Source organism: Salmo salar, chromosome 06 (genome assembly GCF_965601325.2).
Source record: "Salmo salar chromosome 06, fSalSal1, whole genome shotgun sequence".
Taxonomy (NCBI): domain Eukaryota; kingdom Metazoa; phylum Chordata; class Actinopteri; order Salmoniformes; family Salmonidae; genus Salmo; species Salmo salar.
Window position 1 is genome coordinate 38,816,436 of NC_138296.1, and position 22,981 is coordinate 38,839,416.

The 22,981-nt window shown below is 43.3% G+C and overlaps 2 protein-coding genes across 2 annotated transcripts; one reads left to right on the forward strand and one right to left on the reverse strand.

The window, feature by feature from the left end:
• Positions 1–1,869: 1,869 nt before the first annotated feature.
• LOC106607160 (aconitate hydratase, mitochondrial) lies at positions 1,870–12,160 on the reverse strand. The gene is made up of 16 exons (XM_014203800.3): positions 11,862–12,160; positions 10,234–10,376; positions 9,705–9,963; positions 9,094–9,186; positions 8,671–8,829; positions 8,413–8,563; positions 8,169–8,273; positions 7,927–8,018; positions 7,706–7,811; positions 7,339–7,496; positions 7,054–7,239; positions 6,680–6,958; positions 6,244–6,435; positions 5,987–6,119; positions 5,458–5,579; positions 1,870–5,338 (listed from the first exon to the last, which is right to left on the reverse strand). Exons 1-16 carry the CDS (start codon positions 11,895–11,897, stop codon positions 5,207–5,209), a joined length of 2,346 nt encoding a protein of 781 aa, XP_014059275.1. The 5' UTR covers positions 11,898–12,160; the 3' UTR covers positions 1,870–5,206.
• A 1,327-nt stretch (positions 12,161–13,487) lies between these two features.
• Positions 13,488–20,698, forward strand: LOC106607161 (protein Tob2). Its single transcript, XM_014203801.3, has 2 exons — positions 13,488–13,729; positions 15,713–20,698. The coding sequence occupies exon 2, from the start codon at positions 16,000–16,002 to the stop codon at positions 17,206–17,208; it is 1,209 nt and encodes a 402-aa protein (XP_014059276.1). The 5' UTR covers positions 13,488–13,729; positions 15,713–15,999; the 3' UTR covers positions 17,209–20,698.
• The last annotated feature ends 2,283 nt before the right edge of the window (positions 20,699–22,981 follow it).

Consider the following 22,981-nt stretch of genomic DNA (forward strand, 5'->3'; position numbering starts at 1 on the left):
CGTTTGACAGTGATGAGGGGTGGTCGTTTGGTCGCAGACCCATTACGGATGCAGGTAACTAGGCAGTGATCGCTGAGATCTTGATTGAAAACAGCAGAGGTGTATTTGGAGGGCGAGTTAGTTAGTATGATATCTATAAGGTTCCCGTGTATACGGATTTGGGGTTGTACCTGGTAGGTTCATTGATAATTTGTGTGAGATTGAGGGCATCAAGCTTAGATTGTAGGATGGCCGCGGTGTTAAGCATGTTCCAGTTTAGGTCACCTAGTAGCACGAGCTCAGAAGATAGATGGGGGGCAATCAATTCACATATGGTGTCGAGGGCACAGCTGGGGGCAGAGGGTGGTCTATAACAAGCAGCAACAGTGAGTCTACTGAGCTGAGAACTCATACATTTGTTCCCACCTGCCCAGTTCTTCAACATAGTGTAGAAAAGGACACACAGAAAGGAAGCCACTTAATACTGTTGAGATACACAGTATTTGTCCTTGCACTCAGTCATGCTTTCTTGCAGTTTCCTCTGTATGATGTACCTGGGAAATACATTAAAAAAAAAAAAATTTAACAGAATACAAACACATGAATAGTGAGTTCCCCTTGAGGATTTACCCTGGTTGTATACCCAAAAGACTCAGACTTGTCTGTTTCCATCTACGCAGACCTGCACCGGGTCTCATTGAGCCATGGCTCTGGTTGACCTGGCCTGATTTGGTGCCAAGCCCTGTATACTTTTCAGCTGGCATTTACATAACACTGGCTAACTGTGAACTTCAGCACCTTCTCACAAATCAACGGTCTTGAATGACGCAGAGGTTGTTGATTCTGCTCACCCCGTCTTTAGTGTCACACTCCTGAAGGAAACACAATTACACTAGCGCTTATATTTAACATAAAACACTGGCGACCCACTGGTGTGAGGGTAGAGGTCTTCATGGGTTCGACTGAACCCGAAATTTGGCTCTAGGTCTGGTTGTCATCGGGCGTATTTCCGGTTCGGGTGATTGTTCTCGTGTCCATTCGGGTGCGGGTCACCCTTTAAAAAAATGTGTTTGGGCCTCCCGAGTGGTGCAGCGGTCTAAGGCACTGCATCGCCCGGCTGTATCACAATTGGCCCAGCGTGGTCCGGGTTAGAGGAGGGTTTGACCGGCCGGGATTTCCTTGTCCCATCGCACTCTAGCGACTCCTTGAGGCGGGCCAGGTGCCTGCAAGCTGATTCGGTCCCCAGCTGGACGGTGTTTCCTCTGACACATTTGTGCGGCTGGCTTCAGAGTTAAGCGAGCAGTGTGTCAAGAAGCAGTGAGGTTTGGCAAGGTCATGTTTCAGAGGATGCATGGCTCTCGACCTTCGCCTCTCCTGAGTCCGTAGGGGAGTTGCAGCGATGGGACAAGACTAACTACCAATTAGATTTCACAAAATTGGGGAGAAAAAGGGGTAATTGGCCTTGGGTCCAACTTTTAGGACCCGTGAAGATCTCTAGTGTGGGGGTAAGTCTCATTCGAAAAGCACCATAATTGCACATTTCCACTAGTTTTACCAAAAAGGCTCAGATTTGTGTGTTTCCAATTCCACAGCCCTGCTCCAAAAAAATAACACTAGAGCCTACATTAACATATTCACTGGCAACACACTGGTGCTGTATGGAAAAACCCAGACACAGGTTAAGCCTAGTCATGGACTGAAAATAGCCATTGAAAGTACTTCTTAGTCCAGGACTAGGCTCAATCTGTGTCCGGGAAACCACCTCTATTATAGCTAAGGGATACTATATTCATAGTGCTGAATTGTGTAGTATTTTAACTGTATTACTGGTACAGTAAGTATAAAAGTGCTCAAATTAAATCTAATTAATAAACTTGGGGGGGAAAAAAACAGATTTTATTTATCTTTATTATTCATTTACCACAGGAAATATCCTAAAATCTCTTTTTAATCTTGTACGCTATAAAACTGCAACCATTGAAATCTCCTAATACAAAACAAACTTTAAAATCAAAACAAATATGGAAATCAGTGAAGCGGAATTCACCACTGGAGATTACATTAAATAATGCCCATCAATGGGTTTCTACATTTAATTGTTTGCAGTGTCTGAACAAAATTAGCATTCGTATGAAGTCAGTCATTGACAGTGTTTCAAAATGGAAAAGAAATAGCTAGGCCAATAAAACAAAGCAGTTCAGGTTTTGGATTTGCTGAGGACAACTTAAAATGAGCTAAACATTTGCTTTGTCACATTACAGTAACATTTCAGAAACTCACAGATTTGAACCAGGGATCAACATATTGTATATTACATCACAGTATAAGCAGCCTGCTTCACGGGTGGCTGTTATCCTTATGAATTACAATGTACAAAGGAACGGTTCCATTTAGAGACTGCATTAAATACTTGTGAATTTAAGAATGTATGAATTTCTTTATTAAAAGCCACACAATTGACAAACTTAAATGCTGCTGGCATTACACTGGTCATCTTCATACTCAAACATGGGGTTCATTGACATGAAGAAATTAAACAGAATGGCAAACCTTTGTAACAACACTTTTGTTTTAGTATGTAAATGGAGCATTTTCATGAGGCATCTTTGGCGATTAACTGCAGTAGACAGATCAGAGAGAATTCATCAGCAACATGTTAGCAAAGTTTAGGTTGAGAAAATGACCAATTAGTATTGATTATGACAGTGTATAACAAGTTGGTTAATGTTCTCTAAACCGAATACAACATGGGTTAAAGTTGCAACGATCTGGAGCCAATCCTGTTTCAAGTCAGGGGTTCCTTCATCGGCATCAAATCATTTTAAAACAAAGCCTAGACATGTCTCACCTGACCAGTCTCTCCCTTTACATTGACAACTCCAACATTCACCAGTGTGCAACATACAAAGATGGACCACTGTACAGCACAGGTCCAAGAGCACCAAAACATTGAGACATACAGTACAACCCTACTTTAATGCTTCAACAAGAATTTATTTCATTTAAAACCTCCAACCACCTGTTTATTGGTTTGACTAGTTGTGAAACCCTTAGATTGGGGAGGGGGGAATGGATAAACTATTTTAGGCTTCAGTTTAATAAAAGATAACTGATAAGAGATGAAATGATTAGTTTGTTACAGTGGGTTTATCAGAGAACGAAAGGCTCTGCATTCAACCAGGCAGCTACTGCCCACCCTCTCTCCATTTTATATAGTGCATATGTACACCTCTATATTACATGATTTACACATAGGCCCAAACCAAGTTCCTTTAAATACATTTCGGTTTGACAGAGCCATTGCCATTCATCTGAATAGATTGTCAATGAAGACCATATGCTAGTGGACAAAAATAAGCATTGCATTTCTACTTTCATTACACCCTACTGCAACTACAAAAACTGAGACCATTAGCTCTTCAGTTCATCACTGACAGGCGAAATAAACTGACATGAAAATAAACGTTGATTTGATAGCAACATTAATCATCTTGGCACCATGACCAATGGATTTAATGGAAGTAGCCAATCCAACCTCCAAAGTATTCCCATGAATACTTTGATTATAACTTACTTTAAAGTAAATTAGTGACGAGAAGACAACGAATAAGTGGTCATGGCCCCCCAAAGCCAACTTAAAACAGTCACACTTTATAAGACTTAGCTGCAATATCCTCAAACACACAATGTACCATTTAAGTGGCAAAATGTAGATACATTTGGCTAAAACTCTTGCCATTTTGTAATAACCTGAATAAGATAATGGTATACATTTGTCAAATTACATTTGTCATTGTATTCTGTTATTTCAAATTAAAATCACACCCTTGCTTTAAGACGCTATGGAGTGCAGCATTTGCGATGTATAAATGAAAGCGTGGCTGAGTGTCTACAATACTACTACATATAGCGCTAGTGTACAGCCGTCTGGACACTAGATTGTGCGTTCATTTTGTAAGAGGAGGTCCCTCAAGCTGTGCGTGGAGCCCTGGAATTAGCAAGGACAGTGGGGCAGCACCAAGCCAGAAAGGGATATGGACAGGCAATGGTCTGATTAGCTAGCTAACATATATGGACACGCACATAGAATGTAATGGCAAGACTAGTACAACACAGCAGTATGTAGCATTTTACTCCCACCTAGAGACACACAGAAAAGGGCTGCTAGGATCTAATATCATTTCATGCAATAGCCCTCAAGTAGAAACAAATAGAGCATGTGGAGAAAGCAGCGGTAGAGTTAACGTGTGGAATTCAAAGGAGTGACAAACGGTACACCAAATTTCGTGGGTTAAAATTGATTTTGGGTAGAGAAACGCCAGAAAAGGAAAACCCTACAAAAAAAGTCCATGATTACACAACACTCTGTAGAAGAACTAACCTTGTCACTAGAACCTGGTTCTGGGGCCACAGAATCTAATGGTTCCATTGATGCCTTTAATCTACTATATGAACAGTTATTAGGCCTGGGTAAGCAGGTTAGGCCACTTGCTCTCTAATCAAATGACTAAAACGGATCAATTCAGGTCAGTCACAGCAAAAACCTGCAGCTCCTGAGGCCCACTAGAACTATGGTGGACTTAACTAAACAAATATTCACATTAATCTTTACCAGCAGCAATATTGAACTAACAAGAGTTGCAAATCCTGGGAATGAGAGGGATACATTCAGTGAATTAAGATGTGCACCTGGGTTAACCAGCTCTGTCTGTGTTGGAGGAAACAAGTGAAGGTCCAGGTACACAGCTTAACACAACAACTATGACAGGGAAAGGAACGTGAGCAGAATTCAAGCTACAGACCAGATATGGAGAGCTAGCAGTGTGTTTGTGAGGTAAGAGTGAATTGAATACTGCAGCACTACAGTCAATGGCAAGAAGCGTGACAAATGTGATTACACAAACGGAGTACTGCCAACAAGAGCAGTGCTGCCTAGAACGGGAACACTTAAATGCTATGCTGAAACAAAGACATGGGTTCTTGTGTGTGTTATGTCAGAGCTTGTGTGTGTGTATACAGCTCCTACTGTCTGTGGGGAGAGCTTTGACAGTAATCCTGTATGTGTGCGCGAGCATTTCATCTGTACAGCGGCATGGGGTGTGTGTTTACGCTAGGCAGGCTGCTACCGCCCATTCCCCACCTCTGTGCAGCCCCTCCCCCTCAGTATCTCCAGGCCCGCCTCCCTCTGTGCTCCTCCGCCCCTGCGGACCCCCCTGGGTCCCTTCAGTTACTGAAGCTCCTTCATCCTGTTGAGGGCGCTGCCGGCGTGGAACCACTCGACCTGGTTCTCGTTGAAGGTGTGGTTCAGGGTGATGATGTCCTGGCTGCCGTCACCGTGCTTCACCACTCCCTTCAGGGGCTAGAGGAGAAAGACAGCTGGCCTGTAAGGCATCCGTGTCAAATACACATACTACCAAGTCCCATCCCCATTATATGGAGGGTGGAAATTTGGGTGGCTGAATGGTCAATGACGCTCACCTTGCCGGGGGCAAAGGTTGCGAGGCCTGTGATGGAGATCTTGTCATCAGGGCGGATTTTGTCATAGTCAGTGGGGTCGGCAAAAGTCAAGGGCAGCATGCCCTGCTTCTTCAGGTTGGTCTCTGAGAAGAGGACAGAATGGCAATGAGGAGAAAAGAAAGAAAACAAGACAGAAAAAAAGAAAGTTGGGATCAAGACGGAGCTTGGGGAATTGGCTCGTATTGAGCTCCATTGTGTAAACAGAGGCCTCCTACCACAGCGGGGCAGATCCATTACATGCCAAGTCAAGGTCATAGAGAACAATGTGCACATTCAAAGTGTGTGGGTGATCTTGTTTCTAACCATGTTTCCCCTCTTGTGCAATGGGTCTCATGATAGCTACATGAGCTCCGTCTCAGCACAGATAGTCTCAGATTGAGTAGGTTCCCACCAAAAGCTTTTCCTCTCATGCTACCCACCCACATGCCCCGCCACACCCCTATACCCTCTCCTCTCTCTTGGTGACTCCACATATAACCTCTAAGCGTACCGTGGATCCTGGCGAAGCTCTTGACGAGGATGACCCTGCCTCCCAGGTGTCTGGGCTCCAGGGCTGCGTGCTCTCTGCTCGAGCCCTCCCCGTAGTTGTCATCCCCCACAACCACCCACGACAGACCGTTAGCCTGGCGGGAGCAGAGATGGAATATTTCTTAAAATCAGATTCTAATTTAAATATTGTCATTCTGGGACAGCCCAACAGTACACAGCCTCTATAGGTCCTCTCCTGACAGTTACTGTCTGTCACACCTTGTAGTGGCGAGCCACGTCAGGCACGCCCCCGTACTCTCCCGTCAGCCGGTTCTTGATCTTGTTGACCGCGTCGTTCTCGATGTTGATTGCTCCGATGAGCATGTTGTTGGAGATGTTGTCGAGGTGACCGCGAAACTTGAGCCAGGGTCCGGCGGCGCTGATGTGGTCTGTGGTGCACTTGCCTTTCACCTGCGGAACAGGAAGGAAGAAAAGAGACCGTAGGGTAAATGGCAATCCAAATGTGGCACCACATGCCTGAACAAACATCTGCCAACTCTGTGGTTTCTTAGTCTTTAATAATTATAATGCCACCGTTGAAGGCCTCTCAATTCCAACCATGGTCCTTGGCAGGGGATGGAACTCAGCCAAACAATGAGAAGAGGCCTTCCTCATCATATAGCCGTCTTGACATACACCTCTCCCCTTCCCTCACCTTGATCAGCACTTGCAGGTCCTCAAGGTCCTTGCCATTCCACTTGTCAAAGGGCTCCAGCAGCTGCAGGCGGGTGCTGGTGGGGCTGACGTCCACCATAACGGAGCCGCTCTCGGCAGGGGGGTGTTGGTAGGTGTCCTGGCCGGGGTCAAAGTCACGGGCAGGCAGCTCATCACCATTGGGTGGCTCCAACTTGAATTTCTCACCATTGGCAGCGGTGAGGTAGTCAGTCTCAGGATCGAACTTCAGGGTACCAGCGATGGCCAAGGCTGTGACAATCTGTATAGGAAGAGAAAGGGTTATTAGGGCAGTTACAGGGGGACCTAGTGTGGATGTCATAATATATGAAGTGTGTGTGTTGTAATTATTGGTACCTCAGGGGATGTGACGAACGCATGAGTGGCAGGGTTAGCATCATTCCTGGAAGTGAAGTTCCGGTTGTAGGAGGTGACGATAGTGTTCTTCTCCCCCTTCTTCACATCCTTCCTGTCCCACTGGCCAATGCAGGGTCCACAAGCGTTAGCAAGGACCACTCCACCCACATCCCTCAGGATCTTAGACTGAAGGAGAAAAAACAAACATAAGAATGTACCTACAAATAAAGTAAAAGGGCAACTAGTTTGGCAATGGACTTTTTTCCCCAAAAGGTTTGAACTCACAAAGCCATCCCTCTCGATGGTGGCGCGGATCTGCTCAGAGCCGGGGGTGACGGTGAATGCAGCCTTGCACTTCAGGCCTTTGTCTAGGGCCTGCTTGGCCAGGGAAGCAGCGCGGCCCATGTCCTCATAGCTGGAGTTGGTGCAGCTGCCAATCAGACCTATTGGGACCACCAGAAATCAGGTTAATAATAAAGACAGGAGAAACACAGGTGATTTTAACAGTCATGTAAATATGCCTGCAAATATGATAATGAAATGTTACTGTACTTTCCTATTATAGGGCTTTCCTTGAATATTAACAGAGAGCAAAATGTAGACTTTAACGGAGTGTTAAAGATACCGTGTGACTGCTGGTGCTGATACTGACCCACTTTGACCTCCAGGGGCCAGCCGTTCTTTTCAGCCACAGCACCAATCTCAGACACTGGGTGGGCCAGGTCAGGAGTGAAGGGCCCGTTGATATGGGGCTTCAGCTGCCAGGGACAGAAGACAGACACACAGTTAGCATTGACAATGTGTGTTATTGCTTGAGAAGATATTCTATAAATACAGGTAATGGATGTCAGCCTAATAACAGAGTAGACTCACCTCACTCAGGTTGATCTCAATGACCTGGTCGTACTTGCAGCCCTTGTCAGGGACTAAGTCATCCTTATGCTCATCAGCCAGGGCAGCGATGTCTGAAAGTAGATGGAAAAAGTCCAAAAGACAATAAAAAATGCTAAGGGACTATGCTGTATGTGTATCAGTGGCTGCGAGACTGAAACGGAACGCACTGTGAAATAACGGGCTTTAAAAATATTCCAGAATGTCTTATTGTGAGTACTAACCTGCACGCCCGGTCTTATTCAGGTAAGTCTTCATGCGGTGGTTGTAGGGGAAAACAGAGGTGGTGGCCCCAATTTCAGCTCCCATGTTGCAGATAGTTGCCATACCTGCAACCAGGAGGTGGGAAAAGTCACATCAAGTTTATGCAAACTAGCACCAAATCAAGACCAAACCACTGGGCAAACAAAACAGCGTAGAGTAGTTTACTCACTAGTTCAGGTAAACCTTACTATCTTTTGGCCTCACCGGTGCAGGAAATGGAGTCGACGCCTGGGCCATGGTACTCCACAATGGCTCCAGTGCCCCCCTTCACTGTCAGGATCCCAGCCACCTTCAGGATAACATCCTTGGGAGAGGTCCAGCCCGATAGACTACCAGTCAGCTTCACTCCAATCACCTGATCAGGAGGAGGGAGTCATTAACACACACACACGTAGGAAGGAGATATATATATGAGTGGGTGAAGGGAATGTAGTGAGGTGGTTCACTGTCATAGCAGCTCACATTGGGACACTTGAGCTCCCATGGGATACCAGCCATGACATCCACAGCGTCAGCGCCACCCACTCCGATGCAGATGGAGCCCAGGCCGCCCCCATTAGGTGTGTGGGAGTCTGTGCCAATCAGCAGGACTCCTGGGTAGGCATAGTTCTCTAGAATTATCTGTCAAGGGTAAGTGAAATCTGTTAGCCAATGCACAACAATCCTTTGATGTATTGATCTCAATAACGTCAAGATCTGAATGTATAACAGGTTTGATATCATGAGTGAACAATGCATTCTGCTACTCGTTTCACAGCAGTATTCCTGAGCTCTAATCTAGTTGTTAGTCTAATTTCAGAAGTGGATATTGTTCAAATACAAATGAGTCTCATGGCAGCTCAATCTGACCAGTTATCCTTTATTATACCAGTAAAGTTCCAGTACCTGATGAATGATTCCAGAGCCTGGTTTCCAGAAGCCAACTCCATATTTGGCTCCAGCTGTCGCCAGGAAGTTGTAAACCTCCTGATTCACTTCCTGGATTAAAAAGGACCAGGGAGAAGAGGTTGGGGTGTCAGTTAAGGAGAATATATTTTCAGCTGGTAGTCCCCTTTATATAACCTTCACAGCACATATTTGGCTGCAGACCTTAATTCCCCTTTAATCCCTGTTCCTCAATTTGACCTCTGTGCAACTGGATGTAGTAAGTGTCACCCATGCTAAATATTCCTCAGGGCTTCGCTTTGTCTAAAAATATAATGTGATGCCGTGTGTGTGTGTGTAGCAGTTAACCAACATTCCCTCTCATTTGGGTCATCTTGGCCCCAACGCAATACTTGTGACAGGCTGTCATTGTAAATAAGAATTTGTTCTTAACTAACTTGCCTAGTTAAATAAAAAAATTTAAGAAACTTTTGGTTACCCCTAGGAACTTGTGATACCATGGAAAAGATGATCCCTCTGTAGAACACCCTAAATTTCAGCCAACAGAAAATCAGCTGGACAGCCCAAAAACATCTGGACAGGCCCTTGAGTTTCCCCTGCTCCCTACTGACCTTGGCCCTCTTTAGATCCTCGACCCCTCCGATCTGCGCCTCAATCAGGTGGTCACAGTGGATGGTTGAGGGCACGGCCACCTTGGGCAGGCCGCTGCTGATGAACTGTAGCATGGCCATCTGGGCCGTGGCGTCCTGCATGGCCACACGGTCCGGACGCAAACGCAGGTAAGTGCGGCCCCTTGCGATGTCCTGCCCCACAGGGTCATCCAGGTGACCGTACACGATCTTCTCCGACAAGGTGAGGGGGCGATTGAGCCTGAGGTGAGAGGAGGGCGGGGATCGGAGGACAGTGTGGTTAGGATTCAACTTCTAAAATACATTTAAAAAAGGTTAACTCACTAGGTGGAATGCTTTGTAATCTAAAGTTAGCTTGGTGTGACCAGTGTTGTTGAACATGAGAAGTCAACACGCTAACATGTCAAAGGATTTAGTGAGCAGTTGTAATGGGCATGTCATAGTAGTAGTGGTTATTAACAGAGGAACACTGAGGAGCGCTGGGTGTGAGGTTGGAAAGGCAGCTACTGACCTCTTGCGCACAATGTCGATGTTCTCATGCAGCTTCTCATAGCTGATGCTGGTGCCAGGCTCAAAGCGGCTCATGGCCACCTTGGCTTTGGCGTTGAAGGCTGCCGAAACATGGAGACGCCTTACCCCTTCTCCAAGGACAAGCTAAAGGAAAGGGGGGGGTACATTTTTAGTAATGATACATCAAACTTGGAAACATGTTCATTATCATGGAAGAGGATACAGGGGCTTTACAGTTCCTAATCATTGCAAACATAGGACCTCGTCTCCTCAAACTCAACTCTGGACCTCAAAGCCAGTTCCACTGTGTTCTCATTACTGTATCAGGTGGGTGCAATTAATTATCAGGTAGATCAGAAAACCAGCAGGTTCCAGACCTTGTAGGGTAAGAGTTGAATACCCCCAACCTAGTCTGTGGCCTAATGACCCGAAAGTTTAAACAGAGACATATAGAATTCATACTCTCAGAGAACAAGATAAAGTTTCACTTGACTCAGTGTTAGGCTCTGTTATTATGGGGGTCATGTCAAGTAAGCATGTTGGCATTATCAACAGAGGCCCAGACCGACAACATTATGGATTTTCATGCTGGTTGAAGAATCCCAAAGCCCAAGAATCCCAAAGCCTCATCTACAATCTGCGTGATCTCCATGTGACTTTCATGTTCCATCACCTCAGATACAATGGAGACTGACAGCAAGCCTATTCAAGTAAAGACTAGATCATTGCATTAGATTTACTTAGTTAGTGTATCAGCCAGCTACTTGTCACTCATTTTCCCAAAATACTCTGCACCTAAAGTTTAGAATGAGTAGCTTAAGTGTTGTGTAAATTAGTGTTTAGCCCTAAAGGAGACACCTAATCCCTACACATTAGCACAGCCAATTTTGTGACAGCTCAAGTAGCCTAACCTAGCTATGATTTTCAACATTACATCAACACAGCCAATCGTCCTCAATAAGATGTTAATCAGCCTGTCTAACATGAGTTATCAAGAGTGGAAAGATGTAAGCAAATGTTATATCACAAAGAACTGAGAAAAATCAGTAATGTTAATTTGCCGAATCAAATACAAATCTACCTCATATTAGCAGGCCCTTGGTCAAATATTTTTACACACGTAACAGAACAGTATTGGATAGTGACCATTAAGATAATTTCATTAGATTTTTATAAGATCCTATCATGTTCAGTTAAATTTCTATATTTGGTGCCGCATTGTCCCGACACCGTGATTTCACTAAATCTGTTATCAGGCGTAGAAACCAGACAAGTGCGCACTTAACTTCAGTAACCTTGAATCACGTTGCACACTACTGGACATTTGGTGCAATTTGAAGCTACCAATGTATTGTATTTCGACACCATATTGTATTGTAAACCAGCATTATAGATAAAGCGTTATTGTACACTTCCCAGACTCACTTGTAGCAGTTGCATGGAGCGCTAGTTAGTAACAGTCTAGACCGCGACCAAACGACATAGCCGCTGAGATGGATTGTTTATAATATTGATGATGTAAAAAAAATATCGTTGTGGACAGCAATATCTCTTCATTTTTAACTGAACCTTTGTACTTGATGCATAGTGTTGAATATATTTACTAATATAAAATAAAGTCCTACTTACCCGAAGCCGAGTGACAGTCATACAATAGGACGCCATTTTGTTCACTGACAAAGATGTGTTGACGTCAGGAACCCTAATTTAAACGCGTCCATTATTTTTGTCCTGACAGGTATTAAAACTGCGTACAAGTCTCTGTGAATAACGCAATGTCAAAATACAATATGTCCATACAATTGTCAAAGTAGTTCCAATAATGTAAGATATACGCAATGATTGAGTTTATGTTTTTGTTTAATACTTATCTGTAAGGTTGTTGTCATGAGCTCCCTATAATGAACTGATGCGCTATCTATAATAAACTATGCACATAGTTTGCATACAATTGATGCACTTTTACAGTTTAAAGGGGGCTATTTTATTTTACCTTTATTTAACTAGGCAAGTCAATTAAGAAGAAATTCTTATTTATAATGACGGCCTAGGAACAGTGGGTTAACTGCCTTGTTCAGGGGTAGAATGACATATTTTTACCTTGTCAGCTCGGGGATTCGAGCCACGAACCTTTCGGTTACTGGCCCAACGCTCTAACAACTAGGCTACCTGCCGCTACCTGCCGGCTATGAATTTTACTGATGCAAATGAGTTAATTATTTACATAGTAGCCTATATATAGTCTGACAAAACTACTAAAGACAATGACTGTGATGTGGCACAGCAGTAATATAATGAAGGTCCTGAAGAAGGTATTTTGACAGAGAACTTGGACTCTATAAAAAAAATGTATATATAATTACTTTCAAGAACACTCCTTACTCAGTATATTTCTTCCAGTACCTGGCCTGGTCCTGGACCAATGATGTGTCCAAATATTTTCCTTTTTAATCACTCTCCTTATGTGAAATGTGGCAATAGATTGTTGTTGCATATTCAAAAATATAGCATACAAAATAAAATTTAAATACATAAAAAATTAGATCAACAGTTAGAAAACAATTCTTAATTCTTAATGTTTGAAAAGTAGGGTTCTCTCTGGGGGAGAAAGTAGACAAAAGTAGAAACCATGCCAATCTTACATGGTAACTTTACAGACTTATGTAATTTCACCTGCAGAATGATTTCCCAAAACAAGTCTCAGCGGGAAGTTCAAGCAAATATTGTAAATAACTTGTCTTTCTTTACGCTATATGGTTGGAACGACATTACCCACAACTCCTGCAAACCGTCATATCACTTACTTGCTGACTGGACACCCTTGCAGCCCAATAAAATACGGGTCCTCCCCCTTCTAAGCCAATAGGGAGTCTGTTGCTATCACCGCTTATATTTTTAGCAATGGCACAGTACTTACTTGGAGTTACAAATATCCGTTCGCCAACTAAACTAGGATTTCGCTTTCCGGTTTTGCAGAACCATGGATGTAATTGTGTGGCTCATAGTTGGGGAAAAATAAAGAAAATGCATTTTTTTTAATTTACCATCGTTGTTCAATCATATCTACCAGCATTTACAATCCTCAATAACCCGTAGCCTATTTCATATGATTTACTTATTTTGAAACTATAGGCTTATTACTGAGGGTCGACTATTCTCTCCAAGGTGTGTATGAGTTTATTTGATAGTATACATTACAATAGTATCAAGAAAGTAGTCCGTATTCAGACCAACGTCACAAAATAGGGGGTGTAGGCGAAATGGTCCTGTATAAATGCGCAAGGTTGTTGAACAGTAAAGTTTTCTCGGGCAGTTTTAGTCAACCTGTCTGTCTGTTGTGGAAATGGAGACCGTATGAAGAGAGTACATTTCAATACCCATTTAACACACCACATTATATCTGCCTCTAAACAACTACTTTGAAAAGCCACATCACCTTCACGTGCAATGTAAAATACGGGAATTAAAAGCGCAGGAACTGAACACAAGCTGCATTAGTAAGTATACACCGCGTCCGCATATAAACATGTATGGCATTGACATACATTTTTATGTAGCTGCCATAACCATACATTTGGCTAGATAGTGCATCATTATTTAATCAAAGAGGCTTTAGGACTCTCCAAAGATGCCCTGCCTTTTGAGAATCGGACTCTGTAATTGGTTCTGTCATCCATTTTAGATTCTGTTTATTTTTATTTTTAGACAGAACCACTCAAACCCGTATCAGAGAGTCGAGTTGTATTTATTATTCTCATATACTGCTAATCATTTCTTCCTGTATTCGGGCAGGACCAATTTATTATTGAGCTGTTGTAGTCCTGCTCATCGGTCGACATAATGACATGAGACTGCAACATTCACCACTTTATTAGTCTCCTTATAATTTATTTACAGTGCCAATTTGTAAGGTCTTCCAGTTTGTTAGAATAATAGTATCATATGTGTCCTTATTGGTGAAAGGTGGAATTGCCATGTAGAGAAGTAGGTATTGGACCTTTGGGATAGGCTTCACCACGGCACTCAAAGCCATATAGGCTACTCTGTCATTTGCACACCATCACTCTATTGCTTTACTGTATGTAGCCTATTGTTTTGCTTGAGTTAACGAAGTTATCCTACATATTGTAGACATTGTTTTCACACCCCTTATCAACATCCAGGGTTGCTACTTTTTCTCTTTAATCTATTCTTTATTAATAGGCTACCCGCCCATAAATTATTTAGGGAAATATGTTCTGTTACTGTATACAGGTATAGTATTCACTTGAATAAGCTTGCTACATTATTACAATGTGTGGACAGATGTGTGCTTTATGGTGGTGATGATGCACTGTAAACGGAAGGAAAAAAAATTATGCATTCACTACTGTAAGTCGCTCTGGATAAGAGCGTCTGCTAAATGACTAAAATGTAAAATGTAAGCAACATGTCAACTATCAGATTAGGTCATGTAACCTACTGTTGGCTTGTGCAGTCTGCTTAGTAGTAGGACACAACTATGACAAACACACATGTTCATGGTTGAGTAATGCTGCATTAACTAATACAGTATATGCATCATAGGTCAATTGTCAAAATTAACAACTAGGATCCATTTTGATACATGACAGGTTTTACTGTGTACAGTACATGAAGTCCGGATGAAAGAAGGGATGACATTGAATCGTATTGGAAAGGACGATGGTGGTTAATGCTTTTAGAAGATGTACTGTTAACTTTATTATCATTGGTTTAAATGTAGTCAAAGGTGAAAGTTTGTTTGCTATATGCCAAACATCTCCTATTGAATGGTTTCACACCTCTTCAAATGAGTTTCTTCATAGATTTAACACAAGTAAAACACTATCTTAAATAACAAGCGAAGTCAGGTTGTGTATTGTATCTTGTACTTGCCCATCTTCTAGCCATCGATGCAATGTTTTGCCTGCAAACAGAGTAGCTGTATCTCATATCAATAATTATGTTGTTGTTGCTCAACCTAATCTGATTCACAATATAACATTCATCGTCCTTGATGCATACATTATAACCATGTTCTTGTAGATCAAGTATACAGTTGTTAAATTTAGCTTGCTGTGTAATCCTGGCTGCTGGACAACGTTTATGGTGCGTAGGTGGACTATGTATTGCACGTGTTGTGATGACGTTAATAGTGCTGCATGGTGGGAAATGGTGTCCTTTATGCACTGTAGCCAGTACCGTGCCATTTACAGTATGCAAAACATGCCTACGTGTGAACTGTACACCCACAGCCTACTCACGCAACTACACATTTTCTCTAATTGTGTAATCCTGAGTAGTGAAGCATCTGGCAGAAGCAGATTATCATGGCTTTCTGCCTCAATCACTGCATCTGTTACACCCCCTCCACATTGGCTGGCTAACCGATTTACTCTCTCATTATCCCTTCTGTTCAACCTATATGGTCTGCCTTTTACCTTACTAGAACTAACACCATGTCTTTATTTTTCCACCAGTTGGACTCCTCATCTCGTTACCTGGCAAGTCTTGTTACCTGTCAACTGAAAACAACTGGTTGGACTCGCTTTTGTCCTCCTGGCCACCAAGTCTGTCCACCAAGTCTGTCCATGTTGATCACCCAGGAAGAGGTTTTAAGATTCTTCCAGATTTCAACTTACCTGCAGTACATGTAGTGAAGAAAACATCAGACTTCTACAAGCCAGAGATAACTGTTCCAGTATTGTCTCATTTTGGGCTTGATTTGAATACTTGGCTATCCAGACTGCATTGGCCAGGTACAGTCATGCACCTAGAGGTAAAGGTAGCTCTGAATTTCATTGTGTCCTACCTGTACAACAAACTTCCTCGTCGTCGTGCTGACCTCTTCGGGGAGGAGTTGGAGCAGATACTGTTGTCGCACTATGAAGGCCACTGGTACCCTGAAGCTCCTCTGCGGGGCTCTGCCTTCCGCTGCCTGCACCTAGGGGCCCCCAGGGACCCAGTGGTGGAGCTAGCTGCCAGGAGAAGTGGACTGGACACAGAGGAAGTGCGTGCCAATGTCCCCCCTGAGCTGAGTGTGTGGATCGACCCCTATGAGGTGTCCTACCAAATCGGGGAGAAGGGAGCCGTTAAGGTTCTGTACTTGGAGGATCCATCTGGCTTAGGTGGGGAAGGCGAAATGGTGGAAGTAGTAAGTGGAGTGAGTAAAGGGGACATGGAGGCAAAGAGCTTAGGGTTCAACCCTGAGGCCCAGGTGTTTGTTCCAATTGGAGCTCAGATATCTCCAGTTCTGCTTCCTTCCCTCTCCAGCTCACCCACACCCCTCTCGGCCTCATCCTGCCCAGTGATTTTCAGCTATCCCAGCTCCACCACACCCACGAACCCAACGGCCCACTCCTCTAACACATCCACACCTTCCCCTCCAAGTGGGGGACTCCCTTATCTCCCCTCTCAGCAGCCAACGGCTGCCCTGCCCAGCACCCGTCCACCGCTGCAGCCCATCACCTTCACCACGGCCAGTTTCGCCGCCACAAAATTTGGCTCCACCAAGATGAAGAAGTGTGGCGGTTCTGGATCGGCTGGCGGCTCGGGTGTAGGTGTGCCCCCGCCACAGAGGATCCTTTCTCATTCCCCCACCAACATCTCTCCCCCAGGGCTGCTGAAGCACAAGCCCCTCTCAGTCTCCCTGCACTCCCTGGGGGCTCAGATCCCCAGCCAGCTCTCCCCCAATGCCAAAGAGTTTGTTTACCCGGCATCCCCAGGGCCCCTATACTTTGACAACGATGCTCCGCTCATACTTCCACACTCAAGCCCCTTCCAGCACCCTCACCCCACCCACTCCCACCCCTCCTTTGACCCATTCTCCAGCCCCCCACCTGGTCCAGCTGTTGGTGTCATTGGTGGTAGCGGTGGGATTTCTTACATGGAGAAGCCCTCATTTGTAGAGGGTATTGGTGGGTATAACCTGCAATATCCCAGCCAAGCCTTCCAGCCGGTGGTGCTGGCCAACTAAGCCTTTCTTATGAGTATTTCTGTTGCAGCAGTAGGGCAGTAATGCTCAAGTATTTTTTGGGAAAATTGTTCTTACTGATACAACATCGTAGAATTAGTTTTATTACTACAACCTCCACTATGTATTTCAATATGATTATTTCCATATCATTAATGTTCAGTTTTGTTGTTGTGGATTTTGATTTCAGTTTCTCTAACCAGAGGAGTAACCAGCCTCCTATTGCACAGACATTTTCATTGAATGTTCAGCAGAGTAAAATGCCCTTCAGCTTCGGTCTATTGACAGCAGTATGATAGTTATATTTTGCACTTCACTGTCACGCTGTGAAAAAGGACCAATGTCCTGTAAGATGGCTTTGGAAAGCTTAGCGCTTTGCAATCTGCTCGGCCTTAGTTACCAAAAATGCACAGAGTGGTTTGTGTGGGTTTGGTGAGGTCTTATTCATGCTAACAAGTGTTAAATGTGCTCTTCTGTGGCTTATGGTCTTGTGAATATAGTGGGCCTGTTACTAGAGCCTTGAAACATATCACATACCATGTCTGAATTGGTTTGGCGTGAGGTATCAGTATTTGCCATTCATCAGTTCTGAAATGTGTTCATGGACATGCTAAGAAAGGGAGCCTGTGTAGTGTCTTGGGAATCGGGAGGGTTTAATGTGCAGGGTATGAGGAAATGGATCTGTCATGACAGGAAGAATTACTGCCAGGGAGGTCAGCGACCTTTGGTGAACGTGAGGCAAGTTGATCTTTGGATATAACGACTACTAATCTCCCACACACACACATTCACACAGGCACATAGAATTTGTCAGCAGTGTGTGAAGGTGAACGGGCATTGTTGGAGGAGAATAGGATGCTGCTAAGCAATGGGGATTGTGATGAATGGCTTAGCGCGACTTTGACTATGAAGGAGAGGTCTTACTCTGCAGGGAAAAGCGGATGGGGAGGGAGTAAGGAGAGGGAAAATGGATGGCAAGGCAGGGGCATCGATGACGTTTTAACACCTTTTGGCATCTTGGGTGCAATGGTTTTAGACTGACACTTTAAAACCCGGAGCACGTTTCTGCGTTGCAGCCAAAGGTTCACGCTAGGTCCCCTGCTCTTTAATCCCTTAATTATCTCTGTTCCAGTTGCTGCTCCAGTGGGAGACCAGCATCATATAATGAGATGTTTTCCTTTTCAATTTCCAGGACTATGAATGTTAACTAAACCTGTGTTTTTGTCACTTTATGATGCCATGTCAGATCATTCTCATATTGATGGTGATGATACCCTGTCTCCATATAGGTAATAGAGGGGGCAGTAATTGTCACCAGGGTTCAGGCAGCCTCCTAACCCTATCTTTCCTTTTGAGCCATCCAGCACTTCATATTATTGGGCTATAGATGCCATGTGACCCCCCCCCCATTATGTTACAGCTGCATCTGCTAAGAAATGTTGGTTCTGTTCCAATGAGATTTGGATGGAAGGGGGAGTGTCCCTAGCCATCATCTGAATGTTTTCTAGATTGTGCCCGTAAACATCTGTGTATAAGCTAACATAAGTACCCTTAACTTGTGCTCACACTGGTAATTGCTGTGATAGTCGGTCATATGCGTGTCATTCAAACTGTTTATTTTTCTTTACGTCCAGGGGTTGGGAGGGGCGGATCTCTTTAGAAATGTAATGCTAGTGAGGGAAGGGGTCATTTTTACATTTGTAATTTATTTTAAATTTTCTATATTTTTCCTATGTTTTTTTCAAAAGTAATGAAGTACTTTTGCAAAGTTGAGAGGGATGTTATAACAGTAGGAATATGTATATATTTCTTATGTTCAGGTTTCCTTTGTTTAGTTATGTGCTGAAGTTATTCTTACAAAAATAACTAAATATATATGCAAGTTGGGAATAAAAATAAAGATGTATAAAGTATTGAATGTGGATTGTACCTTGTACATAATTTGTCCAATAAAAGACGGGTAAATGTAATTTGTTAAATTGGGTTTTTGAAGAGCTTCAGAGATGAATGTTTACAATGGGTGGATAGTCTGACAACATCATTCTCAGTCTGTGTTTCTAAGGGCAGTCTGATAACTTGTGTAAGATATCTGTTCCTTCATAGTTTGTACACTTAAACCAAAAACTCCACATTTAAACCAAATCCCCTTAGTAGTGCTTGTATCTTACAAATTTTGTCCCTTATTCATTCATATTCCATCTACATATTGTCCAGTGCCATTCATCTTTGCTTTATACCACTAACCTTATTTGTGTGCCTGAACAGTCCTGCTGTGACTGAATTGGCTGCCAATTTCATTCTCGCACAAAGACTGAGGGAAAGCAAAACCCCCGTTCCTGCGGTCTAATTCTTGATGAGTATTCACCTCGCATCCATGTGGTAACATTCCCATGCTCCCGCTACTATAGCCATAACTTAGACTGTCTTTACTCACACTGACCCTGGTCCAGTGCAATGTGTAACTAACGCCATATTTTAGACCACAATTGTGGGGGGGGGGGGGGTCTTAGCCCTTTTCAACCACAAATATTCCAATACATTTCATCAAGTGTTTCAAGCAGGTTTAGGAGGAGGATAGTCATTGAATGTGCTGTGATTATGACCAGTGACTGGTCAATCCTGGTGGTGGACAGCCTAGTGATGGATAGAGCTTTTTTTTTCTTCATTCTTGTTGATTCAGTGGTTTCCAAAATCCCTACAAGCATCCCAAAGTGCGGCCTTCCCTCATTGCTTAAATAATGGTCAGATTACTCTTGGTAATCGGATGTGTGCTGTATTTAATTCCCTGTGCCTGCAAAGCGGGTCTGGAGGTTTGCTTGGTGGCTTGGAGGCCATGTTGCGGTCACTGACCGCCTGCCAATGAGAAGGCCAGAGGACTGTGACGTTTGAGGGATGGGAGCTGCTCTACTTGAAGTTCTGATGATTATAGGAAGACTATAGATATTGTTTCACATTGGCTTTTTGGTCACAGGATGAACAGTGTTTTGTTGCGGTATAGTGGTTGGCTGTTGGTATATGTCTTGCGTTTTTGAAAATAACAGATTACACTATCCTCCATGCAATTAAAAATACTGGGTTTATAAATCCACACTAAAAGCAGGCTTTTCTACCACCAGGATTGAATCAAAGTGAGGGAAAACAGAGTTTTGTATTCTGTCTTTTGCTTATCTATCTACGTGTGTATTGTATTTAGCACTTTGGACTATTTTGTTGTAATAAAGAAGTATTTTCTATTTAACATTTAAGAATAACTGGATATCATTGAAAAAGTAAGATATATTAATATAGTACTTTCTTTTTTGCCTGTATTTTGTTATCATTTTCCTATTTTGTATCTGATCTGTACACCCTGTAGATGTATATGAACCTTTCACTACTGAAATGCAATGACCTGTTTTCTGTGCTCCCCCATGGGAATGGGGACTTACTACTGCACTTTCTTATTGTATCAGATTCTTTTTTTAAGTTTGTAATAAAACAATTGCAAAAATAAGCACGGAAATAATACAATTCTTGTCATTTTTGTCTGTTTCAGTTAATCAAATGTGACCAATCCTGGCAAAATAATTATTACAAAATGATTTAGAATAGTGTTTGATGGCCTATTTGTGATCATGAACTCTAGTATTTATGTTCCCCTGCGGTATAAAAAGCCCTCGCAAGGTTGTAGAAAATAAACATGTATTTCATAGCATTGCAATACATTCTAATATTGATGTAAACAAATTGAAGTCTGCTTAATAATTCAACCCAGATATGAACATCTCATATCTCCTCTCACAAACTCTTCTACTTAGACCCCCGACAAATATTATCTAATTTCATCACCTCGAAATATGGCCGGTGCATTATTTTGACTGTGTTAGTATATCTGTCAGATGTTTGCATGACTCCCTGTTGACTCCACTGGGCTCTGCTCTCCTATGGCGTGTTGATGTTTGGCATAAACATGCTTGGTCAGCTACTCCTTGGCTCCCTTTATCTCCTCACCGCCCACTCACCACATCTCATTCCCGTCCTCCATCACCCTCTCATCTTCCCTTTATCGCCGCTCTGTTCTCTCACCAAATCCCTATTTTTCCCCCTTAACCTTTCTGCTCTCTATCCCATCGCATTTCCCCACTCATCCCTCAACCCTCTCCTCTATTCCCCCTTGTCTTTGAGGCTGTGTTTATGCAACACTGCTCCCCTGTGTGGATGTGATCGTTACGTAACATCTCATACGCCGTTGGAATACTAATGTAGATGAGGTAGGGGGATAGGCAGAGCAGAAACAGAGGACCTCAAATCTGTTTTTGTGTGTCTATGTGCGTGTGTGATAGACAGACAGCGCATGTGTGTGTGTGCATGAGGCAAGAAGAGTGATCTGCTCCCTGTTTGTCTCCCAGCATCACAATGTGCATCCTGTCAGCGTTGGTCAAAATCACTGCTGTTTGTCGATTGTTCAGGCAAGGTCAAGGCAAAGGCTCACCTTTCATTGAATTCCACTTCATAAATATGATTGATACGTATCCCATACATGGGTACATACAGATTAAAAAACACAACAGGAAATGCATCTTAATTTCAAAGAGAAGGAAAAAAATGCACTTGGCAGGCAAAGTTTGAAATGTCCTCAAAGTAATGTTGCTCCTATCGGGAGTGTTATTGTTGTTAAAAGAGACAGTTATCATTTTCTGACTGTTTTCTACATACAAAGAGGCTATTCTTTTAGGATGACCTTGGTTGTTTGTATTGTGAAGGGCTGTTTCAGCCTGGAGTTGGTATATTTTATAACGGTTTTCTATGCAGATCTGGTAGGAAGTAACTGTAATTGTATTCATGAACCATGTAAAAAGGAATAATTCAGTCCCCACCACCTCATTGAGAATACTTCATTATCCTGAAACAAATGTAACATAAGGAACCAAAAACAAACATCTGACATCACAAAATGCTAACGTCCAATTAATTTCAAAATAAATATTTAGTATTTTACAAGATGTTTCAAACTAAAATAAAAGTAATCATTTGTAACCTTGTGACTGCCCAAGGTCAAACGCTACAACAGTAAAGGTGGCGCTAAAAATAGGAAGTACACTACATGACCAAAAGTATGTGGACACCGGCTCATCAATCATCTCATTCCAAAATCATAGGCATTAATATGGAGTTGGTCCCCCCTTTGCTGCTATAACAGCCTCCACTCTTCTGGAAAGGCTTTCCACTAGATGTTGGAACATTGCTGCGGGGACTTGCTTCCATTCAGCCACAAGAGCATTAGTGAGGTCGGCACTGATGTTGGGCGATTAGGCCTGGCTTGCGTTCCAATTCATCTCAAAGGTGTTCGATGGAGTTGAGGTCAGGGCTCTGTGCAGGCCAGTCAAGTTCTTCCACACCGATCTCGACAAACCATTTCTGTATGGACTTCGCTTTGTGTGCAGGGACATTGTCATGCTGAAACAGGAAAGGGCCTTCCCCAAACTGTTGCCGAAAAGTTGGAAGCACAGAATCGTCTAGAATGTCATTGTATGCTGTAGCATTAAGATTTCCCTTCACTGGAACTAAGGGGCCTAGCCCGAACCATGAAAAACAGCCCCAGACCATTATTCCTCCTCCACCAAACTTTACAATTGGCACTATGCATTGGGGCAGGTAGCGTTCTCTTAGCATCCGCCAAATCCAGATACGTCCGTCGGACTGCCAGATGGTGAAGCATGATTCATCACTCCAGAGAACACATTTCCCCTGCTCCAGAGTCCAATGGCTAGGCGCTTTACGCCACTCCAGCCGACGC